At 48.1% G+C, this 20,918-nt stretch overlaps 1 protein-coding gene across 1 annotated transcript in view; it reads right to left on the reverse strand.

The window, feature by feature from the left end:
• Nucleotides 1-20,918, reverse strand: part of slf1 (SMC5-SMC6 complex localization factor 1) — a gene marked incomplete at its 5' end in the record, with an annotated part of 52,753 nt that overhangs the window by 9,178 nt on the left and 22,657 nt on the right. The window contains 2 exons of the mRNA XM_083645360.1: nt 16,855-17,037; nt 18,749-18,841. Of these exons, the coding sequence (XP_083501486.1) occupies nt 16,855-17,037; nt 18,749-18,841 (276 nt within the window). The remainder of the gene's footprint in view (nt 1-16,854; nt 17,038-18,748; nt 18,842-20,918) is intronic.

Raw genomic sequence — 20,918 nt, forward strand, 5'->3', positions numbered from 1 at the left:
TGAGAATGTCCCACTAAGACTTGAGCTGTGAAGCTACAGCGCTGGGAGGGAACTCACACGCCGTGCAAAAGCCACTGCCTCAACCACCAGCCAGATGACACACACACACACACACACACACACACACAGTCTCTCTCTCTCTCACACACACACAGACACGCAGAGCCCTTTGGCCTTTAGAGGGCAGGCGAAGACAAGAAATATAAAAGCGAGAGTGGAGGAGGGGAAAATCAGAGCAAAAGAGAAAGAGGGAGGGAGAGATGCCATGCCCCCACCCCCTATGTCTCTATCTCTCTCTCTCTCTCTGGTCTGGTGCTGGGGCTGAGGCAGACAAGCTGGGAAGCAGGCAGCTCCACAGCATGGTAAACATCCTCTCCCTCTCTCTCTCGCGCGCTTCCCCTCGCTGCCTGAAAAAGAGAGGCAGCAGAGAGAGCGAGTGTGTGAACTGCAGCCAGGGGCATGGCATCACACATCCACAGGGAGCTGCTAGCTAGCGACTAAAAACCGCAGCAAAAACAACACCGCCAACCAAGCCGAGCACCAAAGCAGCGAGCAGAGAGGCATCAGATGCTGGGAAACAAAAGACTAGCCAGACATGTGAACACGCTAAAAGCCCCCCGCCCCCCCCTCTCTCTTCTTCACCAGCAGTCTCTGGACACTCTGCTTTCCCTTTGGATACATGTATTCAGAGTAGTGGGGCAACACGGACGGGAAGCCCCATGGAGGCTGCTACAGCTGATGTGGCAGTTGCTACCATGGAAATCTAAAATGGGCTTTTCTTTATACATATTAGAGAAATACAACCAGACAATATTAAGGCAACAGGCGCTTTATGCCTTGATCTATTGAGTGTTCTGTTCCATTTTCTATTGAAAGCCGGCTTTGAGTTCCGTTTGGTTCAGCTTAGTGCGTGAAAGCCTCCGGCCTCTCAGTCATAGGCGAGCTGCATGTGGCTTAACAGGTTGTGTCTGTGCTCCGCACCCAAACACAGGCTGGCCAGGCGTAGATTACAGACGGATCAGAAGCTTTTTGGAGGAGGCAAGGGGGGACAAGGTGGGATGTGAGGGCATGGACACCGACTGCTGGCTTAATCCCCCAGCCACCACACACCACTACTGGTGAGACAGGGGACCAGCCACCACACACCACCATTGGTGACACAGGGCACCAGCCACCATACACCACCACTGGTGACACAGGGCACCAGCCACCACACCACCACTGGTGACACAGGCCACCACACCACCACTGGTGACACAGGGCACCAGCCACCACACACCACCACTGGTGACACAGGGCACCAGCCACCACACCACCACTGGTGACACAGGCCACCACACCACCACTGGTGAGACAGGGCACCAGCCACCACACCACCACTGGTGACACAGGGCACCAGCCACCACACCACCACTGGTGACACAGGGCACCAGCCACCACTGGTGAGACAGGGCACCAGCCATCACTGGAGACAGGGCACCAGCCACCACACCACCACTGGTGACACAGGGCACCAACCACCACTGGTGAGACAGGGCACCAGCCACCACACCACCACTGGTGAGACAGGGCACCAGCCACCACACCACCACTGGTGAGACAGGGCACCAGCCACCACACCACCACTGGTGAGACAGGGCACCAGCCACCACACCCCACCACTGGTGACACAGGGCACCAGCCACCACCACACCACCATTGGTGAGACAGGGCACCAGCCACCACTGCGCACAGGGCACCAGCCACCACACACCACCACTGGTGAGACAGGGCACCACACCACCACTGGTGACACAGGGCACCAGCCACCACACACCACCACTGGTGAGACAGGGCACCACACCACCACTGGTGACACAGGGCACCAGCCACCACACCACCACTGGTGACACAGGGCACCAGCCACCACTGACAGGTCACCAGCCACCACTGGTGAGACAGGGCACCAGCCACCACACCACCACTGGTGACACAGGGCACCACACCACCACACCACCACTGGTGACACAGGGCACCACACCACCACACCACCACTGGTGACACAGGGCACCAGCCACCACACCACCACTGGTGACACAGGGCACCAGCCACCACTGGTGAGACAGGGCACCAGCCACCACACCACCACTGGTGACACAGGGCACCAGCCACCACACACCACCACTGGTGAGACAGGGCACCACACCACCACTGGTGATACAGGGCACCACACCACCACACGTGACACAGGGCACCACACCACCACTGGTGACACAGGGCACCACACCACCACTGGTGAGACAGGGCACCAGCCACCACACCACCACTGGTGAGACAGGGCATCACATATGCTGACTGATGGGATGCTGATCAGCAGGGGGCCATTTGCATCCCAAATAAACAGCGTGGAGGCTCACATTAACTTGTTTCTTCAATCATCATTTGCATCAGCTGGTAGCTCTAATATCATGTGATGCATCAACTCATCATCTACAAGCAGGAAAAGAGTTACCTCTAAGGCATACTGTACTCCGTATGTATGTGCTTGTTATTGGCATTATTTAGTTACTTAAAGTCGAGCTGAAATGGCATTTCCAGAGTATTTAACTTCCTTATTGCGACGTATTTCCAAGTGAAAAGTTGATTGTAGGCGGGACCAGAGACTGGGAGGAATTTGATTGGACAACAGGCCGTTAGAGAGGCGGGACAAAACGTTTGGAGAAAAGTGGGTGCGTCACTAGCGTCAGATCAAACCAATATGGAGTCTGACAGCGATGAGTTGGATGCTACCCTCGCTAACGTTAGCCTCCATTCAGTTGTGGAGGACTACTCCCCCCTTCATCTCCAGAGCAGGCAGGCGTACCCCTCGAGCTACCGGCGGAGGTGGAGACGAGGGAGAGGACGACTATTTTGTCCTGGGAGTGAGGGCATACATGTTGTTTAGTCTGTCCTTAAAGTTTTCAACAGGTTTTAACAGGTTTGATTTCCTGCATTTTTGGCATCGGTCAATAGCCTTTTGCGAGCTGTTTGACCCATCTGTGTTTTCGGATGACCGATTAAAAAAATGCAGACAGGAAAAAAAACTGACTGTGTGTGCAAAGACCTCTACGGGGCAGATAAGTCAGAGGTTAGGCGTCAGTCATTGGTTAGTTTAACTGTCATGGGCGCCATTTTGAGGGAATAGATATTGGCATGTGTCATCATGTGTTTGAGCGGATGATTGGCTGAGGCCTGACTTGAGGGTGGGCCAACCTAGCACTCAGGGGTCATTTCCAGCAGGAAGCAGGAAGTGGGCGTTTGAGGGCTTGGCAGAACGCGACGTGGACACCGACCTAAGCCGGACCTGAAACCGAAGAGAATGGCCTCACTAATGAACTACTGACCGTGTAACTGTTAAAGGTCCCATTCCATGCAAAAGCTGTTTTTACTTGTAAATGCATATATACTGCTGTCAGCCCTCCCTGTAATGAGTGGTCACACGCTCAGAACTGCCACAGTTGGATTTGTCCCTATCCAGCGTCCCCCTGCAGTCTCCTCCAAGCCACACCCCCAAACGCGTCGTTTGCCCAGAGAGGAATCTGGAGAGAATATCGACGTCACTAGCTTCCTCCTGCATACTGCGCGGGTCCCTCTCACACAAGCTACCTGCACCATTTAGTCTATAGCCACAAAATTAACACTTCTAGCTGGAGCGACGCCAACTGTACGTGATCCAGCAACTGCAGAGGTGCATTCGGTAAGTCTAGGCATTTTGAGATGTCCTCTTTAGCGTAGTACCGTTAAGTTAACGATAACTCGCAACCTAGCGTGCTGGTCCACAGACGCTAATCTGATTGGCCGCTGGGAGCCTGGGGCGGGCTCTCCCTCAGCGGCCAATGGGAACTGTTAGTTCTGAATATATTATAGAAACAGGCCATTCTTGGGAAGCGACCAGATGAGGAAGTGAGAAATCCGTCACAACAAACGGGGTTGCTATATTTTCGACAGATTAATCCAGAATCATGTTTTATGGACCAGAGACACACGTTTTTAAGAGGTTACAGCTGCACGAATTGGGACCTTTAAGCTGCGTTCACACCGACCTATTAAAGTTTTTCGCTGGCATCGAGTTTACATACAAAGTCCATGCAAACGAGCGATTGAGCGTATATTCGCCCGGGAGAAAAATCGCTGGGCGTCCGAGCGGCAGAGACAGAGTGATAGGGAGAAAATACGCTCGTCGCCCCAGATGAAATATCCCAACTCGAGCGAAAATACGCTGGCATCAGTCGCTCGCTGTTCAACGCTGATTGGCTGCCGTGTGAGAGCGAGTCAAGGATCACACTGGCTTGGAACAAACCGCTGGTTTATTGTGTGGCAACAAACCGCATTGACAGGCTGACAGCTGACATGAGGTGAAGTCTGTACTACCGGTATGCAGCTCGCATTAGGAGCACGCTGATAGGCTTAGCTTGTAAACAACGACAGGGGCTCGTAGTGGACAAACAGCATGACATTGCGTAACGTTATAGCCCCCACATGTCCGTCAATTTGTGTGCCTGTTGATGAGCGATTTAAACAGAGCGACAGAGCGATTCCAAAGGGTTGAATCAAGCGACAGAGCGAAAAATAAATATCTCGGTGTGAACACAGCTTTAGAGAAAAATGTCCTATTACATGTGTCCATTATAGTTACAATCTAATAGAATACAGTCTATACTTTTTATACTAATACTTTTTTAAAGGAGAGTACCTTGGAGTTTTTTGTTTTTACAGTCAACAATCTGTTTGCACATCTAAATCAGACTCACACACTATAGTAACACTATCTTAACTTAGAAGGGACATCAAATAGTACATCAGTGTCTCACAATGGAACAATGTAGCTCTCAGTATTTTCCCCCTTAAAGTTTGTAGTTATTCATTCACTTAAATACATACAGTACACACATAATATATACTTTCATAAGCACATCTCTCCTAAACATTCACACACTTTGAACCCCCCCCCCCCCACACACACACACGCACACCATTTAATCTCACACGACCTCACAGAAATCCTAATAATCTATCATGACCTCTACTGTTGTCCTCCTGTATCAGCAATGCAACTGACTGTTCATCCCACAAGTCATCTGTGTACCACAGCTTACTAATCTATGATCATGTCAGCTGTCTGTGCGTCATATACAAAAGACTGTATCAATCTCTTCCTCTTCAAAGAAATGTATCCATGTACCATTGTTGCTTGTTGAATCTCTTCCTGTCATGAGACCTTAAATCATATTAAATATTATTCAAGTTAAAGGAGAATTTCAGTTTTTTACACCACGGTCCTCATTTCCAGCTTAAAATATGTTTTCTACCCACAAATACTTTTTGGTTCATTCGGATCCCCACAGAAGATTTGTCGCACCGAGTACACTCCTCAAACACTCAAACAGGCTAGAACGAGAGCCTGCGGGGCATGCTGCACGTGCTCTGTAAATTACACTTTTTCGGTCACATCGCGGTTCATTCTGGTTGTAAATATAATTATTTAGCTAATAGCTAGACGCTAATAGCTAGACGGCTGGTGGCCGGCCGTAATGCTTCTATCACAGGGACGATAACTTCCGATCATCTAAGGAATTCTACTGGTTCTATTATGAAGGCTGTGAATTTGACATTGTTAGGGAACTTGAAATTTCACACTCCCTTTACAGTCTCTAGTTGAAAACGAAATAGCAGGCTGGCTTTCATCGGGTGCACTGTCCTTGTACTGCTCCAAATACTTTGCTTTCCTTAGAACATGTTACAACTTAGAGGTGAGCTAGAGGTGGCCTTTACAGCTGCCGCTATTGAAAAAGCAACACTCTAAAACCATCTCTCAATGACAGACTTGTTAAACCTTGGACACTTTGCAAAACAGTTCACTGCTGTTCAATGTCTTCATTTCCACTTGGTTTTCACTGGTTTCCACTCCAGCAGAGTTCAAACAGCCCTGACAACACCCAACACACCCATTCTTAACTTACAACACTCATTCTTGACTCCATGCGGTCATTGAAGTAAGTAAATAAATAAAAGTTCCTATATTTTCTATAGAGTACATTTTCACACATTAAATTCCTTAGTTTGAGTTGATGTTGATTAATTACATTTTGGGGGGAAGACGAGAAAACATTGAACTCTGGGGGTATATGAAGATTTGAGTTCAGGGCTGGAGCGCAGACACAGAGAATGATCATAGCCAAACAATGAAAATCATCTCTGGCCTGTGACCAAGCTGGTTGTCCTCGAAATCAGCACAGCAGCTACAGTAACAAAGAGAGCAGCTACCCTTGAAACCCTGCTTTGTTATGGGATGGAAAAGGGTATGTTTTCATCACTTACGAATTTGGCACAGTAAATTATCGTGCAGTCTATGAAGAAAATACAAAACTATATAAATAATGTGAAGCTCACGGGAGATGCAGGATAGTGAAATGGAAAGATGTTCCTTGGCCTCTGCCCCTCCCTTTTACACAAGCCACTTCCCTGTTGTCTCACTTAATGCAGCAGTTATAAAAGAAAAAGAAGACAGCAGAGGGAAAAGCGTACTCTGTGTGTGTGTGTGTGTGTGTGTGTGTGTGTACATTAGGAAGAAAAAATGGTGTTGGCCATACAGCAAGCAGCCTGCAAGGAGCCTTCGGCAACAAATCACAAATAAGTATATGAATCAGTGCTTCCCCTACCATTGCCTCAACGGGACAACCCGCCCACCCTGAAGGGGGTAAAACAATTTATTTTAAATTGTGATATTTGGGGAATATTGCGATACCGCGACCCCCCCCCCAACGCCCAAGGCAGCAGACCTAGGAGAAACACTGAATGATATGGACCCCCAAGGCAGCAGACCTAGGAGAAACACTGAATGGTATGGACATTTTGGCAAATACCGATAACCGATATTAAAAACAAGTTCATATGATCATCAAATTTTGTACATACTGAAAAACACATGTAAACACTGAATTGGAACCAGGCGGCAAGCTCGGGAGGAGAAAGCCACGGAAGTCATACTGAAAGCTGTAGTTCATCAAATGGCCACTTGAGGTCGAATCCAAAAGGGAGTCGCTCCCCATTCACCCCCATGTTTTGGTCTATATACTGTAGCTAATTTCACCTTTCATAACAACTGTACGGGGGTGAATTTTTATATAACTCACCCATTTAGATGATAGAAAAGACTATGTTTTGGTCGTGATTGACAGGTCACCTGTTTCCTCTCAATATGACATTATTATTATTATAATATTATTTTCTCGTGTCCCTCTTCTGTGTAAAACACACATACACACACGCTTTTCCACAAAAGGGGTCTCACGCCCTCCTCCCGGAGCATGGTGAGGAAAGAGCAGGGAGATTCTTGGAGTGAGTTTCAGACTAAATCCTGGCAACCTCCCCAAAATGGAGAAAGAGTAGAGAGAAAGAGAGAGACAGACAGACCGAGAGACAGACAGACAGACCGAGAGAGACAGAGACAGAGAGAGAGACAGAGACAGAGAGACAGAGAGACAGACCGAGAGAGACAGAGACAGAGAGAGACAGAGAGACAGGAGAAGCGGCGTAAGAGGAAGGATTTGGTAACAAATTAAACAGCCTGGAGAAATGTGCAGCCTAGCCTCTAATAGTTAGCAACATGGCGCTCGACTCCTCACAGTCGCCAGTTCAGGACCCGCTGGGAAATAAAGTGCTCAACAGAATGAACTTTCTTTACCGCGTTGACAGCGAAGAGGCCCCAGTGTGTCTAAATCACTACCTGTGTGTGTGTGTGTGTGTGTGTGTGTGTGTGTGTGTGTGTGTGTGTATCTAGGACAGAGATCGACAAACAGACAGAGACAAACCATGACTGACTACAGCAGTCCAACGGGACCGTACGCTTCCTGTGCCACCGAGCAAATGACATCTTTCTGCTCCACAAACACTCATTCACAGAAAGGCCCTGGGATCTGCAGGGAAAACACGGGCTGGTTGGTGTGTGTGTGTGTGTGTGTGTGTGTGTGTGTTAATGTGTGTGTGTGTGTGTGTGTTAATCTGTGTGTGTGTGTGTGTGTGTGTGTGTGTGTGTGTGCATACAAGAGGTAAGAGATGCACAAAATTAACAACCTCTTTTACCTCATTTGAACTGCTTGCAACAGAGTACTTAAAGGAACACTCCGCCGATTTTCAACCAGCTTTGTATCAAAATCAGTCGTATGTCTGAAAACGGAACGGTTTTGCAGACATTCATGTGCATGGATGACATCACTGGTCCACAACTTAACTCAAATAAACTCTCACTAACTGTCAAACTAAATGAATGACTACTGCAAAACAGTTTTCAGTAGGGATGCACCGATCGATCGGCACGTGACCGGAAATGGCCGATTTTCACGTGATCGGCCTCGATCGGTGATCTGTTCCGGTCACTCTAAATAGCCGATTCTGTGAGCCGATTTTCACATGACGTGCGCGCACCCCAAAGCACCGAGACAGGCACCCAGCCACCACACCACACACGCCAGCATACCTTCCTCGTTGTGGATTTTTTTCACCGTCAGTGAAGTAGACAAAGCTCGCAGTTTGTCACACATGCAAGTCGAAAATAAGCCGTGGAGACAGAGATGCGGCCGAGTCCCGCTCGGCTGGAGTCCAGTCAGAGCGGCTCGCTTCACCTCACTGGCCCCTCTCTCTCTGCTCTCTCTCCCCGGGAAGCGGTGCTCCAGCAACCCGCCACCGCGCACAGCCGGCTTGGCGAGGTGAACGCGAGCATTGTGTCCAGTATGATAACCATTCCCCGACCTGCTCTTCCATTCCACATCAGCGCTGCTGCCTCAGCCTGTCAAGTCATGTTGTAACGTGACGTGGATACAGGAGAGACTATTTGTTTCGTAATGCAAATAGAACGACATGAGAACGACGGACATAATAATAAAAATGCATCGGACTCACAAGTGTGCAACGTTTTCTGTGCGTGACGATATTTTTTCGGATGGCAGATAAAAATATGCATACCAAACTTCGGACTGTGTGTAAACTCCGCCTGATATTCAGACTGAAGATCGTTACTGTAACTCATAAACTCATTTCCCCTCTACTCAAGAGGACTGGTCTGGAGCCAGTCTATAAACTCCTTGTCCATGGATCATTTTGATGTTCTGTTGCACCTGTTTTCTTTTGGAAAAGTAAATGCATGATAGCTGTGGGATATAGGCTATTGGATTTAATTTAATTTTTGTATTCATTGTATTTGCACAAAAAAGCTCTGTCCAGTAGCCTAACCTGGAACACTTTTATTTTGAGTGTTTGAGTGAGAAGGTCCTACTTCATGCAAATGATAAGAATTGTTTATTTGTTTATTTGGATCCCCATTAGATGTAAGAATTGTTCTATGAATCTTAATTTTTAAACAAAGTTACAAAAACGTTTGTGTAAGCTGTCAATTGTTGTTTTTAGAAGAAAAAAATCGGAATCGGCAAAAATCGGTATCGGCAAGTCAGACTATTCAAAAATCGGAAATCGGAATCGGCCAAGAAAATGGCAATCGGTGCATCCCTAGTTTTCAGATATACTACTGATTTTGTAATGATACAAAGCTGGTTGAAAATCGGCGGAGTGTTCCTTTAAGACAGGAGATGCAAACCAGCAGTTAGGCTGCAGATTGAAGAAAAACTAAAACACATACACGTTTGACCCTTTGTGTGATTCTTAAGACAAAAACCTCTTAAATATACTTGAGCAATTCTTTCTACTTCAATCATCTTCAGACCGACCGACTGTTCCAGTCCCCTTCTAGCTGCATCATGAGTATGTGTGTGTGTGTGTGTTTCTAAGAGTATGTGTGTGTTTCTAAGAGCATGTGTGTGTGTGTTTCTAAGAGTATGTGTGTGTTTCTAAGAGCATGTGTGTGTGTGTTTCTAAGAGTATGTGTGTGTTTCTAAGAGCATGTGTGTGTGTTTCTAAGAGTATGTGTGTGTTTCTAAGAGCATGTGTGTGTGTGTTTCTATTAAGCTGAGGTGGACTAGCTGTGCTTACTAACATGGTGGGCCTGTATTGAGAGGATGCCACCAGAGATTAGGGCCACAGGGCCGAAGTGGTGACAGCTTAAAGGCCCTTTTCTTTTCCCTCCCCTTGCTCACTGACACGCCTCCTCTGTGTGTGTGGCTGTGTCTTGTGTGTGTGTGTGGCTGTGTGTGTGTGTGTGTGTGTGTGTGTGTGTGTGTGTGGCTGTGTGTGTGTGTGTGTGGCTGTGTGTGTGTGTGTGTGTGGCTGTGTGTGTGTGCCAGGCCAGAACTGCACAGCTAAAGGCTCCGGGTCATTTTCCATTCCAATCAGGGGTACAGGCTGCCCCGGCCACCCTGCAACATTTAAACATTCCCCGCCCACCAGCTGAGGGAGCGTGAACACACACACACACACACACACACACACACACACACACACACACACACACACACACACACACACACACACACACTCTCACTTATTACCACTTATGATTAAGTAGCGTTGCACGATATGGATTTTTTTTCAGACGATAACCGATAATTACCTGCCGCTCATGGCTGATACCGATAAGATAACCGATAAGTTGACATGTTTGTATTTTAAGTAGTTCTTCATAACCTGTAGTTTATGCACACCTGAGGGTAAGAAAGGCTAAGATGTAGCGAGCAAAGATGGAAGATTTAATATTCCATAGGTCTGACCTTCAGGAATAGATTCATGCACACGCATATCCCAACAGAAAAACACACACACACACACACACACACACACACACAACAAAGGCTATGGCCAAGGCCTCTTCCATATTGTGTGTAAAAACAAGCCAGGCAGGGAGGACACACACACACACGGGAGGACAAACACACACACACACACACACACACACACACACACACACACACACACACACAGGGTCATGTGGGGCAGCCTTGGGCAGTAGGAGGAGGAGGGGAGGGGGGCAGAGTCAGCCTTGCCCTCAGCCATGGCATGCTTTCCTTGCCAGCTCCCTAAGCCTTCAGGGAATGAGGTAGAGGGGGTCCATCCATCCCTCCCCCTACCACAATTCACCCCTAACACACACACACACACACACACACACACACACACACCCAGACACACACACACACACACACACAGGCCTCCGAGCAGGGAGGCTTAGAAAGGGTGAGATCACTCCCATAGAAAGGCTTTGTTGGTGTGCCAGTGTCAGTGCTGCCCTCTCTGGCCTACCAAAACCTTGGCAGCCAAGCTCAGCCTGTCTGTTGGAAACAAGTAGGACAACACAGGGTGAAGACCTACGTGAAAAATATCGTTTAGGCAACGAGAGCAAATAAAGTAGGCTTTCATAAAACAAAATATGCTACATGCAAGTGGCCCACTAGCCTGTTTTTTCAGCGCTTCCCTGTGCGATTGTCAACGCCGAGCCCAAAAAGTCGTCTGATGTATCACTGTGGGTATTAGGAAACGCAGCCATAAGCAGAAAAGTCCCTGCCTGAGTTTATAGTTGGAACTCAGTCACAAAGAGGGTGTCAGTAAATAAGCCTGACGTAGTCGTACGCCTCAGAGCTCAAACTCCCTCTGCTTAACAGCAGCCTGCTCTTTTGAGAGGTGCAATCTGAATGATCAAGCCCGCTAAAACAAAAGCGGCCGGGGCTGTCGATGGTGTCCATGGCAACCAGACGGAGACCGCCGCAGAGAGACGGAGAGGGTATAGCCTCTAGTCAGGAGGACCTCCTCCTCTCTCAAACTCCCCGCTGTAGCCTACAGACAGCCTGCCATCAAGGCGGGAACAAAGAGCCAACAGTCAGGAGAGAGAAGTCAGAAATACAAGGAGAATATTCAGGCCTGCAGGTGCTTCAAATTGAGTAGTCTCCTTCCTGCTGTTGGGCGTAGTCCCTCATAGAGACATGGCCTAGACGGCAGGCCAGACGTCTGCTGTGCAGTCTCTCCCTCTCTTCTCATTTGACACATACAGATAGCTTCTTCTGCCTCTGACCTGTTTTAATTTGCTCTCTCTCTCTCTCTCTCTCTCTCTCTCCCGCTGCTGTGGAGGGTGGGGAAGGGAAAGGGGGGGGTGGGGTGGGCGAGAGAGAGAACGCTCTCCTCTTTCCTCTCCGGGACCAAACAATCCCAGTCTAATTTATTTTTTGAGGACAGAATATGTACATGTGTTAATGGGAAAGTCGAATCAAATTAACTATAATTAGTCAAACTGAGAAGTGAGCGGAGGCAGAGGTGCGTTACATGGGAGACTTGCTCAACGCTGTCTCCGCTGGCGAACGGCACCCCTGACACACACACACACACACACACACACACTCTACCTGCTGCAGCACACCCAGCTATGCCACCCTCTCCTGCACGCCGCCCGACAGTCGCTTCACTTCAACCCTGGTGAGCGGAGATTGTATGTGGCAGCGCAAAACACACAGACACACAACACAGCTCTGTGCTGACAAAACACACAGACACACAACACAGCTCTGTGCTGACAAAACACACTGACACACAACACAGCTCTGTGCTGACAGATCCCACAAGAAGCAGCATGTCGGACTCTTCTAATCCCTTGAAAAAAGACATGAACAGACATGCACACAGCTGATGGGGTAATAATCCGTTTGGACAGACATGGCGATGGAGGGACTGCGTGAGGGTTGTAGCGACCGGGGGATGAGCGGGAGAAGATGGTTTACATGTTTTCCATTTCACACAGCACAACAAGCAAGAGGGCTGCTGAGGCCTCTCGCCAACTGCCTTTGTCCCAAATGTGTTTGTCACCGTGTGAAGTAGTCCATGGTGTGCAGGTAACAAACCAATTACCAGACATTTGTATTCTATGTTGTATTCTTGACCCAAACGTGTCACTCCTCGCTGCATCACTCAGGGCGATACTAACAGTGAAGTAAATGATTGTGAGCGTACACAACCCCGACCCAAACAGAAGCATTGCAAAATAAAAGGCAGAAAGGTGAATAATTGCTTGGTTAGCTGATGTCTGGGGATGTGAGGTGTCCCATATCAACAGGCTCCTCTCTCTACCAGGAGGTTTAGCTAAGAGAACAGTGGGCAGGCTAACAACAAGGTGGTGAGCAGCATTCAATTTGTCTGCAAGCTTAGCTACATGTGTTGGCTATATTAACTTAGCTACATGTGTTGGCTATATTAACTTAGCTACATGTGTTGGCTATATTAACTTAGCTACATGTGTTGGCTATATTAACTTAGCTACATGTGTTGGCTATATTAACTTAGCTACATGTGTTGGCTATATTAAGTTGAAAGCTCGTCTTATCTACTGTACAGCAGCAGTGACACACAGCCCCCCAATGCACTCAATCATTAGCTAAATGGATATTTCTTCAGATTAGATCTTGGCAGCCAACTGGCCTAGGTGCTTTATTTTAACTTTTTTGATCATTTGGTTGATGTACAGCTTCAAGAAAGATGGATTATATGAAGACAGGTGAGTATATCTAGTTGGCTAGATTGTGAGCAAGAACATCAAAAACACAAATGGATGTTTGAGCCAAATTTGAAGAAATTCCCTCAAGGCGTTCCTGAGATATCGCGCTAACGAGCATGGAACGGGCGGTCGTGATGTTGCAGTGACCTTGAACTTTGACCACCAAAATCTAACCAGTTCATCCTTGAGTCCAAGTGGACGTTTAAGCCAAATTTGAAGCAACAATATTTTCTGTTGAATGTACCGTTAACACGTTGAGTGCCAAGGACGAGATATCTCGTCTTACATAATCCAACCGTTGAGTGCCAAAGACGAGATATCTCGTCTTACATAAACATTTTTTTTTTTGGACGGTGGGACATCAATCAACCCCTTTTACGTCTTCTATATCAATATTGGAGGAAGAGAATGTGTATAATCTATTTTACCGACCACTAAGTGGCGACAGTTCTCTCCAGACAGAGAGAAAGCCAGTCCGCGGGAGAAAGCCATTCTAATTTTCAAGGAAATAGCTGGGCGAAAACTCTTTCGATTTCACACACACACACACACACACACACACACACACACACGCGCGCGCGCACACACACACACACACTCGAGTACCTTTGCGCATAAATAAGACCAGAATCGCAAAAGCTTCTTCAAAGCTCTCAGCCGACACCTCAAGAAACGAACGAGCCCGTTTCCAGACTCGCCCGAGAGCCGCCAGCAGCAGCAGCCCAGAGGAGCAGCAGCAGCAGCAGCAGCACAGAGCGGAGTAGGCTGCCTCAAGATTGGAAGAAGGGGATCGCGAAGGAATTTCTCTCCCGTGTCTAACCCCCCCCCCTCGCCTCTCCTCTCCTCTTCCCCGCTCCTGCGATTCCCTTCTATTTTTTTGGGATCTGTGAGGCAACAGAAACTCGCCTGTGACAAAACACTGCAAAGCCACACCTACGGAGGGAGGAGTTTGGAGACACACACACACACACACACACACACACACACACAAAACAGTATACAGACTTGCCCAAGGGCACCCATAATCACAGGCACGTGAGGTGGTTCTAAAAATCCATTTATCTCAAAACTCTCTGAAAATCTCTGAAACCATGCTGTACTCAACGGCTAATATCTACATAACTACTAACTCTACAAACTAACTCTTTTAGACAGAGAAAGCACACATTCTATTAGTTCTTTTTAGATGATTGGTGTTCACGAAGTCTTAACAGAAAAGAATCCTCGGCTCTTGTAAAATGAGCCAGCATTGAAAAAACGGCTGGCACTCAATGTGTTAACTTTGGGGAATTACCATCCAGCACATGTGAAAATAACATGTAGAGATCAGAAATATGTATTACAGCCAAAAGAATAATTGGTTTCGGTTCAACAATGCTACCATAGTAAAAGAATAATTCAGTAAATTAATGCATAAAGGATAACCAATGAAGTAACCTACAAATAACACAGGGAGGTTTAAATGAAACAATTGTACTAGTAAGCTACCTAAAGTGTTTGTCTGTAGGACATATTTGACTGTAGCGCAACTTCTCTGCACTCGCATGCTAACTGCAAAACATCCTGGTTGTGGAGCTTATGTCATGCCTGATTTCCTGGACAGGAAATAAACTGATCATTGTAAATTAAATATAAAACTAGAAATAACCGCCTCACGGGTGTGTGCCTCCGCCAACAAGTCAAGTTTCACTCTACATCCATGTCTGTCCAGACTCATACAAGCACAAATACCTTGAAATCAACAGCGCACTGGTGCCATTCAGCCTTATGGCACTTTAGGCAATATTTGGGGGTACTGTACCTCAACAACATGTCTAATCGTATTCAACATGGAACATGGTCCTATCCTAAACCACCCAGACCCCCCAGCCACTACCCCTACCCATCACTCGAACCACGACTCTCTAGTCTCTACGACCTTCTTATCCCTAGCTACGGCCCTTTCCCCTAGCCCCATCCACTTCTCTCACCACACCCTTCCCATCACCCACATCCCCCTAGCCACCCCTCGAACCCTGACTCTCTACATCCTACCTATCACTAGCCATGTCCCCTTTTCCCTAGCCCCACCCATTTTCCTCACCACGCCCCCTTCTACCACCCATACAAGCAATTCCATCAAGGCGTTGCTGAGATATCGCATTAACGACATCAGACAGACGTATATACGGACAACCCGAAAACATAATGCTTCTGGCCACAGCCATCGCGGAGGCATAAAAAACTATTACAAAATAAAATATTGTTTATGGAAAAACTCTAGTAGAGTAGGCTCCCCTTTTTTAAATCACCAGGACAGCATGTGTAGAGATGAAACAATATGAAAATTTTATATCACGATTATAGTGACAAATGATCAGCACATTTTAACAATACTGATAATCAGTATTGTTAAAATGTGCTGATATTTTTCAAAAAGTACCGATACACTCACTGAAATCATTTCACCAAGGCTGCATGCCTGCGTCTGGGGGACTGCTGCTAACTTTGGTTGATGATGGACAGTATTTACCGTGTTTTTCAAAGTGCTGTAATCATGGCAACACAGTAACCATGGTAACACGGTTTTAATGATAATCAAATTGGGAAAGCGAAATTCATGGTCGAGCATCAAAGCCTTCACAGTAGGCGCCTAGGGCGGTGCAGGCGGCGTGCAGCTCCCCGAAAAAGTGTCGACGCAGCTGACGTGAACAGCGTAAGTATAACATAATGTAGACGGGGAGATAACAGGAGAGAGTGAAAGCAAGTATAGGCACTACATTCTCTCCTTGGGCTAACTTCTAATCATTGAAATCAGAGTGAAATCAAACAATTTACACATTTTGCCGGGGACTCTGCTGCGACCCCCTCGTCAAGCTGACGTCCGAGTATATAGTTCTAGCTGCTGTCTGCAACGCCCCCAGTGGAGGCTGACGTTGTAGCATGTTTCCAGATTTATACTAACCGTCAGGAATTTATCACGGTTTATCACTAAACCGGTAATCGTTTCATCAGTGTAACACCATAATACTGTGAAACTATTTCATCAAACAGACAGCCCCAGGCCTCAATTCTGATTGGCTGAGTCACATTCAAGGTATTTGTAAACTGCCTAATGATGGCAGACCAGATGTGTCACTTAGCAAGCACTTTAGCTATGGGTTCAGAAGTACAGTATATTGCTTGATGAAAGAACATTTAACTATCATCAAGTTATTAGCAATTCAAATCAAACAGAGTTAGGGTTGAACATTAGCCTTCTATCAGTTTAAGCCAGTCAAGGCAGTTCTTCACGGTGACTTCTGAATGAACACTGCATTGCATCATGGCCGACAACGGCTCTTAGCGGTTGTAAAAACCCTGTAAAGCGCTGGTGCGGACTGCATGGTGTGGACTGTATGGTGCGGACTGCATGGTGGAAGCTGACATTGACCCACCTGCGTGCTCCAGCAGCATCTTGGCGATGTCCATGTGTCCTGTGTGCACGGCGTCGTGCAGGGGGCTGACTCCGCCCACCTGGCTGAGCAGGTGAGGGGTGGGCTGGTGCCGCAGCAAGGCCTCCACGCACGCTGTGCTGCCGTGGTTACACGCCTCGTGTAGAGGTGTCCAGCCTGCATGGTCTAACAGGTGGACAAATGCACAAGCACACACAGAGACACACAGACAGACACACACACACACCACTTACAGTTACATTCCTGGAGAAAGTTTACTGGCGAAAGACCAGCTCAAAGCACCCAAAAGTCTGCTTGCTTTAATTTGAAATGTTAAAAAGTTGATTTCATTGGAAGGACTTTTTTCTTTTGTTTAGAAACCGCTTACAATTGGACACCTCTTCACTCCCTAGTGCAGTGGTTCCCAACCATTTTTGTGTTATGTACCCCTTGAGCTGTTTTACCATGCCGATAGTAGCCTACCCCCTCACTTATCTGTGTCCATAATTCTCCTAAAGTGGTTGTATTAAACTTTTACTAGGCCTCTCTAACACATCTCATTAAATTAAAATAATTTGAATGACTCCTCTTTAATATCCTACAATTTTGACAGTTTTCAATTGGAAAAAGTTGCCAGTTTTTAGCATTTTGGAAATACATTGTAATCCCAATCTTTCCAAGTATCCCCTGCAAGCTGCTCAAGTACCCCTAGGGTTACACGTACCCCTGGTTGGGAATCACTGCTCTAGTGGGCATTTGTATGGGAAAACAACTGAATAAAAGTCACATGTCAAAAATAATGCAAACGTTAAATATCTTAAAAGGAATTAAGCGTATCAAAGTTGAATACATCTGCACATCTCCTAAAGTACTTGTTATTTTAAAGTGTGTCCGCAGTATGTAGATGAAAGCGGTTAGTCCAAGGAGAGAATAGTGGAAACAGCATCAATGGGCTAGCTTCCAGAGCTAACTAACAAGTAGGCCAGCAAGAGAGCTACGTATACGTTGCATTATTACAAATCACATTGTGACACGACATAACTAAACCTACTGGAAGGATCGATTCAGTATTAATGAATGTGCCATTTGTCGGTTATAAAATTGTTCAGTGCTACAGTAGGATGCGTCACTAACCTTTGTTCAGCTAAATCATCATTAAAAGCATTATTTCTTTGAAACACTAAATCATTTGGTTCATGATTTTCTTTTTTACAGCTTTATTTGACAGAATTAAACAGCCATGGGGAGGCAGAGGATTTCCAAATGAAAAGCCTCTCCTTAATTATAGTTTGAGGAGAACAAGAACTAGCCAATCGGTAGCAGAACATAATGTACAATCTGCTTTGTCTGACGAAAAATGTTTCCAACCTAAATTCTTCCAGTTACTGTACCACGGGCCTCATTTTGGCAGAAAGGAGGAGGTTTCAGCAGTCATTTTACAATTCCATAATATAGTTCTGTCTGATTCCTGGCCATCACGTCTTCCACAAGCCCCCCTGTCGACATTCCACTTACTGCTATTAAATCCCGACTGCAAAATAGGAGAAACCTTTGAAACGGATCCGTAAAAGGAAGGCAAAGTCATTATATTTGACCTGAGGTGACAAAAGAAAAGTCATTCTGAAATATCAGAAGGCGTTGCATTCACTTAGCAAAGTGGCCATGAATCTATAAATCTGAGCCTCCAAACACACCCCGCTCCTCCTAGACACACCCTTTACATTTTAGCTAAAGGTTAACCCTGACGATGACGCACACACACACACACACACTCCTCCATCTCTTCTCTGCTCGTTCCCCCCCCCCCATGCTAATCGCCGCATGACACCTGAGAGCACACGCAGCGGGAGTGAGGGGAGATGAAGGCGAGACGGGGCGTACAGAGAGAAAGCCTTACCTTTAACGTTGACGTCCGTGCCAGGAAGTGCCAGGATCTGAAGCACCGTCTCCACTTGGTTCTTCTTGCACGCTCTGTGGAGGAGGGTCTCTCCTTCGACCAGGACACACACACACACAGCAGAGACACACGCACACACACACACACACACACACAGCAGAGACACACACACACACACATGTGCGCACACACCCAGGGAAGAGAAAAAAATAAATCCAAAATTAGGGTGTGCCCTATGTCCTGCCCATTGTCCCCCTCCATATGGCGAACACGCCAATAACATACCAGAGAAATGTCCCCAAACACCAAAAGAAAAAAGGCTGACCAAAAAAAAAAAAAAAAAACGCGACCCACCAATGAGGACGCGATTTAAGAAGAGTGATGAGAAAAGCGGGGGAAGAGGGGGAAAAGGGCGAGAGAGAAAATGAAGATTGGGAGTTGAGCTCCTCTTTTGGGACAGAGCAGTGTTGCGTTGACACCAGAGCCCCACAAAGTGAACATCGGGACAGGCGGCGCGGCGGCTGAATGAGTGTTGTGGGACAATCGTCTTCCTTCCTGTCTTCCTGTCCCTATATTGTTACTGGAGAGGAAGTTATGGTAGACGGCTCAAGCACAAAGCCCCCAAAAGGATTCTTCACAGATCCAGAGTTCAAAAGCTCCGCTGGGCATCGCCCTGCTTCGCCACGTGACGTTTAATCAGCAAACTACCAACCAACAGGCAGGGGAGGAAAAATAACTCTCGGATTCCATTTACATTTTTAACCCCGTTCCTCCCCCCTCCTTCCTCCTCTTCACACTTTTCCCCTGATACAATATTAAATGGAGGAATATATTAGCGGGCCAGAGCCCCCTCTTTTCATGTATGGCTGAACTTCAGAGGGAAGTTAAAGGCCAAGCATGAGTGGCTCTGTGCTTGCCAGTATAATACAGGACTGCAAAGCTCCTAATAAATGCTTTACTAGCTCTCCCCAGGACGCCACGCCTGTACAGGGGCTCCACTCCAGCGCACACAGAGTGGAGGCTGGGGCGAAGAGGCGGTGTGGAGGCTGGAGCGGGGGCGGGGGGTGAGGGCACACAGAGTGGAGGCTGGGGCGAAGAGGCGGTGTGGAGGCTGGAGCGGGGGCGGGGGGTGAGGGCACACAGAGTGGAGGCTGGGGCGAAGAGGCGGTGTGGAGGCTGGAGCGGGGGCGGGGGGTGAGGGCACACAGAGTGGAGGCTGGGGCGAAGAGGCGGTGTGGAGGCTGGAGCGGTGCGGGGGCGGGGGGTGAGGGCACACAGAGTGGAGGCTGGGGCGAAGAGGCGGTGTGGAGGCTGGAGCGGGGCGGGGGGTGAGGGCACACAGAGTGGAGGCTGGGGCGAAGAGGCGGTGTGGAGGCTGGAGCGGGGGGTGAGGGCACACAGAGTGGAGGCTGGGGCGAAGAGGCGGTGTGGAGGCTGGAGCGGGGGCGGGGGGTGAGGGCACACAGAGTGGAGGCTGGGGCGAAGAGGCGGTGTGGAGGCTGGAGCGGGGGCGGGGGGTGAGGGCACACAGAGTGGAGGCTGGGGCGAAGAGGCGGTGTGGAGGCTGGAGCGGGGCGGGGGCGGGGGGTGAGGGCACACAGAGTGGAGGCTGGGGCGAAGAGGCGGTGTGGAGGCTGGAGCGGGGCGGGGGGTGAGGGCACACAGAGTGGAGGCTGGGGCGAAGAGGCGGTGTGGAGGCTGGAGCGGGGGGTGAGGGCACACAGAGTGGAGGCTGGGGCGAAGAGGCGGTGTGGAGGCTGGAGCGGGGCGAGGGGTGAGGGCACACAGAGTGGAGGCTGGGGCGAAGAGGCGGTGTGGAGGCTGGAGCGGGGCGGGCGGGTGAGAGTGAAAGGCTTGTTGCATTTCAAAGGATGGAGGGGAAATATTGAAGATGCTGGATCCTATTCATCTCCAAGAGCCTCCTTTCTTCCAGGAGGTGTCTTTGAGATGGCAGCAGATGCATTAAATGCCACCCGCTCCCAGCAAAGAGGAGGACGAGTGGAGAAACAGGGAATGGAAAAGAAGATCATTTATGTTCTCCTCAGAGACGCGATGCAAAAGCGACCAAACGGAAGCAAGTTTAAATACGGTATTCGTAATGTACACATTCATTCACCCCCCCCCCCAATGTTGAGCACTGTTTGTACCTTCTGTGGTAGCACAACACCAC

Source organism: Poromitra crassiceps (assembly GCF_964638095.1).
Source record: "Poromitra crassiceps genome assembly, chromosome: 10".
NCBI classification, from domain to species: domain Eukaryota; kingdom Metazoa; phylum Chordata; class Actinopteri; order Beryciformes; family Melamphaidae; genus Poromitra; species Poromitra crassiceps.